At 38.3% G+C, this 5,793-nt stretch overlaps 1 protein-coding gene across 1 annotated transcript; it reads left to right on the top strand.

Annotated features, from left to right (window-relative positions):
• Nucleotides 1-3: 3 nt before the first annotated feature.
• CDCA8 (cell division cycle associated 8) lies at nucleotides 4-5,793 on the top strand (the record flags this gene model as incomplete). The annotated part of the gene is made up of 9 exons (XM_026086074.1): nucleotides 4-136; nucleotides 424-464; nucleotides 1,009-1,084; nucleotides 1,414-1,553; nucleotides 2,216-2,295; nucleotides 2,623-2,721; nucleotides 3,410-3,536; nucleotides 3,791-3,877; nucleotides 4,199-5,793. Coding segments are annotated over 9 exons (828 nt in total), but the record flags the coding sequence as incomplete, so codon positions are not given.

Here is a 5,793-nt window from a genome sequence, read left to right as displayed (position 1 = left end):
CCCGCAGTGAGGAGCCGGATCGAGCAGCTGCGCACGAACGGGGAGCGCCTCGTCAAGGAGGCGGAGGACCTGTACAACATCGAGATTCTCCGGCTGCCGCTGGCGCTCCGCGAGATGAACTGGCTCGACTACCTCGGTACGGGGCGGGGGGCGCTGGGGCGGCGGGTGCTGGGTCCTCCTTAAACGGGAGGGAGGGAGGGAGGGAAGAACACACTGCAAAGGAAAGCTGAATCCTACGTGTCTTGAGTCTCACGAGCGAAAAGCCCGTGGGTACTCCTAGAAGCGCTTCTTTTTGTCACAGACTGCTCATTTGCTTCTAAGGAAACTTGTTTGTGCTGTTTTTTGCACCGTTCTGGTGAAGTATCAAAGTGCTGCATAAGCTGCCCTGGATATATATTAATTTTTAAAATACTTTCTTTATAGCTAAAGGAGGAAGCAAAAAGGTCTTAGAAGAGGCAGCAACGGTAGGTGTCTAGCATAATTACTAAACTTTCCTGAGGGTATTTTATGTCCCTGTAGGAGAGGAAGGGTTTCTTGAGTCCATAGGAAAGCTGCAATAACACCGATTACATAAACACTTTCACAATTACTGTGTTAAGACCTAAAGGTAATAAATGCCTATTATATTTATTATAGGCTTTGCCTAATCATGCTACTCTTTGCCGAGGGTGGACAGCTAGCATTCCTGACCTGCTTAACTTCACTCTTAGATCCCTGGGAGAATGTGCACTTTTCTGTGAATTAAAGCATCTCTAAACTGAGCAGCAGGGAAGCAACAAAAGCATACTTGTAGTTGCCAAATAAGGCTTGTTAGTACTGAATGGTGTACAGGTCTGTTAAGCTGCTGTCACTTCCAGAATAACATGAAAGCTCCCAGTTTGAGTGCGACAGATGAATATGGATGTATTTCTGTTGTAAAATAATTAGGGATTTACTCTACAACTTTGGTTCATCACAGCTATGCTCGACTGATGATCCTAATGGTATCATGACTGTTTTGAATTGTAGGCAGACTTGGAAATAACAGAAATAAACAAGTTAACAGCAGAAGTTATCCAGACTCCTTTAAAAATCATCAAGAAAGGTCAGTTTGCTTTTAAGCATTGTGATGAATTCASTAAGATGAAAACTTGCAATGGTTTACTACTGTGAATGATAATTCAACTCTTATTTGAAGCCTTCAATATGTTTAAATATAAGAAAATGATTCTTCCTTTATTCCTGTTACCAGAAGTAATTTTACTTTTTTTTTTTTTTTTTTTTTAAACTTAGTGTTCTATCAAACACTCCTATTGGAGTTTGGATTTCAGGAGCAAATTGTTGCCAAAAATACTTGCAGTTATTTACTTTTTTACACCAACTGCTAGCTAACAATTTATTGTTTTCATCTTGAATAACATTTTCTCCTTTTAGCTGAAAAATCTAAACAGGATATTGAAGCTATCGAAGAAGAAGCAGAATCTCCTTTACTTCCTCAAGCAAAGAAAACAAAACATGATAACCAATCTCTTGCAGAACTAGAAGCTGAAAATATTAATCCAAGAACTGGAAAGGTAAATCTCTACTCCTTGTGATGACTCTATTCTCAAGATGTAAACTACTTCACTGAGATGATGGCTGTGATAATACAGCTGTCCAAGGCACTTTGAAGGGGACTTAAAAAATAGCTAGTATCTCCTGCAATGCCTAGTGATAGGTTATCTTGTTTTTTTTGTTTGCTCTTAGGGAGTGCAGTCGCTTAGCTTGGTACAAATGCTTTATCCCTGCCTTGTTTGATCCCTGCTTCTATTGCTTTTGTACATCTGTAGGGTCTTGCTTCCCATCCTTTTCCTCTGAGCTAATGCATTCATTGTTGTATAGAGTGATATTCCCTATAGTAGAGACATTTTAAACTGTGTTGAAAATTCTTTATTAATGCTAATTTCTGCTTCTTTTGCTCTGGGCAATAATGAATATATGAACAGTACTGGTTCAGGTTAAAAGTTCATGTAGTCTAGTGTCCTAATATTCTACAGCAGAGCTGAGAGGGGGAAAATATAAGAATGATATTAAAATGGGAAAGTTTACGGAAGTCTGTATGTCATTTGGTTCAGGCTTTTTGTGCATTAAAAAGGAAGCTGTTGAGTCAAATGTTTTGCATGGAAGCATTTGTTCATTCTGGGCTCAGCTGTCATATGATAATAAAATAACTGATTTGTTGAGTCATGTATTTCAGGTGAAGGCATCCACTAAAAAAGTGCCAGTGTCCAAGAACAGAAGAGCTCCTTCAGCAAGAGTGAAACGCATGAGTAAAAGGTATTAGAAAATATCTCTTTTCATTGGCCTTCAGAAAAGGAGAGCAAGTGTATTGCTAATAAAACTCAAGTGGAACAGAGTAAGTTTTAGTAGGCTGGTTGATACACAGGCATGCCATGTTGTAGAAACATTCAGTGATTTGACAGTGAATGAAAGATGGGCACCTTCCTCTCCTCTGAGAACCAGCTATCCCTAGCTTTGGAGTTTACCCTTAAACAGTAAGAACCTCTTATTTTCTGTAGTGGTCCCCTCATTCAAGTCTCTGATAAGACAGAGCTTGTACATCTGTTAACATGATTCTTCAAAGCAGGATTTTTTTTTTAGCAGATCGAGCAGAAACAACTTTATCACTCCCGCTACTGGCAGAATTGTTGATGTCTGTGCTCGGGGAGGTACTTCCATTGTCACACCCAAGTTTGATTCCAGGTTTGTGTTCTATTTCTCTGTTAATTTCTAATACAGAGGAGGGTCTTACTGTTTGCTTTATGTATCTGTCATCTATTTGCAAAATAGTCCTTGGTGACTCTGAATCTGTGAAATGAAAGACTTCCAATCTAAGTGCTTTATCGGTGTTGCCTGACTAGAGGTTTTTTTGAAACTTTTTTTTATAGAGTGTGCATAGTATTATCTGAAATTCCCATGTTAGGATCATGGAAGCAGAGATAAGATTTTTGACTGGCACCCATAAGGAGTCTTTTGTGGAGTTAGGATTAGACATTGAGATTTCATGACTCCATAATCTTTTTATGGAGTCTGTGAATTACTTTTTCTTGCAAATTTTGTGTGTGTAAAATTGTGTTTAAATTGTAACTCCTCTCCTTGTTCAGTGAACCTTCTCTGAATCTGTTCAGGCCTCACAGGCAGGCAGACTTTTCTACTGTTATCATTTTAGCTCTAGTATAGATACATAATCTATTAGAAGGAGAGAGAGCTTTATATTTCTGTATTTGGGAATATCAGAAAGTTGCAAGGTAGAGACTCTTTTCCTGTTGTCCTTGTTTCACATAGAAAATTATTTTAAACTCTTTCCATCAGAGAATCTTATTGAACTTATTTATGATCACTTTAATCAACTGCAGTAAAATTACTTCTCTATAACTTTGGAATGTTTCAGAATTTTCAAGACACCAGGTTTGCGCACGCCTGCACTAAATGAACGTGTTTACACCATCTCTGCCAATGGCAGCCCCCTTGCTGACAGCAATGATATCTTCATTACAGTTCCTGTTGGAGGAGGGGAGGTAAATCAGAAATGTGAATCTGCAAAATCTATGCTTGTAACTTCTTGGGGGGCAGCATATAAGTTTCAAGCCATTCTCAGTCATCTGTTCTTGACTCTTAGTTGTGCCATCACAGTTGATCAGGGATTGATTCAGCTTAAAAATAACCTTTAAAAAGTTATTAGTCAGAAGTGGGAGCTGCTTGAGATGGTCTGAGCAAAATGTAAATTGATGTTTTGCTGTATGTTTAAATGACAGATCTGTTTTCTTCGCAGAGCATTCGTTTAACAGCAAGTGATTTGACCAAGAAGAATCTTCTTCATCTGAATCCAGAGGCCCAAGGAATTATGAAGAAGCTGTCAGTAAGTATTTATTTTTAGTCATGAGCTGCAGTTGTGATGCTGTGTTGTCACTCTGTATTTAGTCACTGGACTGGTGAACTCCCAGTGTCTTGTGTCTTAGCTCATGTTGCCAGTCAAGAAAAAGCATGAACTGAGAAGGGAAGGAGGAGAATAGCTTTACCTCACATCTGGCTTGATCCAGACTATGGATAAATGATGCACTTGTTGGAAGAGAACTATTGTCTGTGTTTTGAGAAAATGAATCAAAACTGAATGTTTCTTCCATTTCTGGCAGAAGTGGTAAATAGTTGTGGGTACTGATTAATTTCTGTTTCCTTCTAGGTTCGTCTCGCACAAGCATGCAGCGCTGCAAAGACACATAGATGAAACTTAGTGAGTGTTGACATCCCTCTGTAAATATGCAACATTGCATTTAGGACTGCTAACTTTAGTTCTTGCTCTAATTTGTTTCTTCCTTCCATTAATTTACAGAATGGAAGTTAGGAACTGATTTTTCTACCTATAATATGTAATGGTATTAGAATAGATTGCCCTTTTTTTAATTCAGGAGAAAAATACTTTATTTCCTCTTTCCTCTAAGGCTGAGACCAAGGTACAGTTATCTTGGGCTTGCAGACTAGCAAGCTGGGTAGAGAGGTTATTCTGGCATCTTGCAAAAGATGTAAGTGGTGGATACAAGTGAATGAAGTTTGTATCTGTCTGGGAAAAGAAAGCAACAGATTGGATTTGTTGCGCTTCTTTCCAGGCCTGTCCTTTCTCTGCTGATGCGTTTAAAAGGTGATGACTATCTCAGTATGGTAGCTGAGATACCTAAAGGCGAGTTACTGGTGACTGGGACTAGATATAAAGCTTCTTGTAGTTCATGATGCTGCCATGAATAGTAAGGGCAGGGGGGGTGCAGTAAATTCTGTTGTTCTTAGTGAAGCTGTTCTCTGTAAAACCTCAAAGCAGATTAGAAATAGAACTTGTGCATTTTATTGTTTTTAAAGAAATAAAAGATCACAGGTAGTTTAACTTTACATTCCTGTCAGCTAGACTTCTGATTAACTAGATTCCTGTGAGTCACCTTTGAGCTACTGGAATGTCTCTAATGTAAGGGAACTTTGCTTTTCCAACACCACTTTCAAAATCATTAGGGGAAGCAGTACTCATGGAATTGAGTATGGGCAGGAAAGATGAAAGCCAGGCATAGTAGAACAATGTTTAGCTCTGTCTGCTGATCTAAATTGAATTGGATTCAATACATTTTCTTGACAAACAAAGAACCATATCCAATACATACTGTTTAAACAGAATAAAATCACTTCCTCAGGCATTAATGTTCTTTCCATTGTTTACAGAAAATACAGAGAAATCGTGCTCTACATGATCAAAGATTATTTAAATTCAGGAAAACTCAACTTCATATGTAGCCTCTTAGGAAAGGGTTAATGTGTTTAAAAACTATACATGGAAGCATTCATTTGGTTTAAACCTTGCAAAATGAAGCAGGGGGAGAAATCTTGTATTTGCTTTCCTAAAATCAGTCTTATTTTTCAAGAGCTTGGAAAAGCAGAGCTCTCTGTAAAGCTCAAGGTGTCTGTGAGAAGATGGTTTTAAGTCTTATAATGTAAAAGATTACTCTTAAAACCAAGGGTTTCATTTTACTGTTAATCTTTGTGGCTCGTAAAGTTATGAGAGAACCCTTCTCTTCACTGTTAAACTATGGTATGGAATCCCTTAAAGTATGGTTAGCTTCGATTCCTGAAGCATTGTTCTGTATGAATCATACAAAGTCAGATATGCAAAATCTCATCTGTAAGAGACAACCTGACATGCTTCCCCAATTTCAACAGGGGAAGTTAACACAAGGACATTTTAAATGGCATGTTAAGAGTATATTCAGAGTAAAGAATTTTGCTTYTCTAACTTTTTCC

The sequence above is a fragment of the Apteryx rowi genome, unplaced genomic scaffold (genome assembly GCF_003343035.1).
Source record: "Apteryx rowi isolate R43461 unplaced genomic scaffold, aptRow1 scaffold_68, whole genome shotgun sequence".
NCBI classification, from domain to species: Eukaryota; Metazoa; Chordata; class Aves; order Apterygiformes; family Apterygidae; genus Apteryx; species Apteryx rowi.
This window is presented reverse-complemented; position numbering and strand designations above follow the sequence as displayed.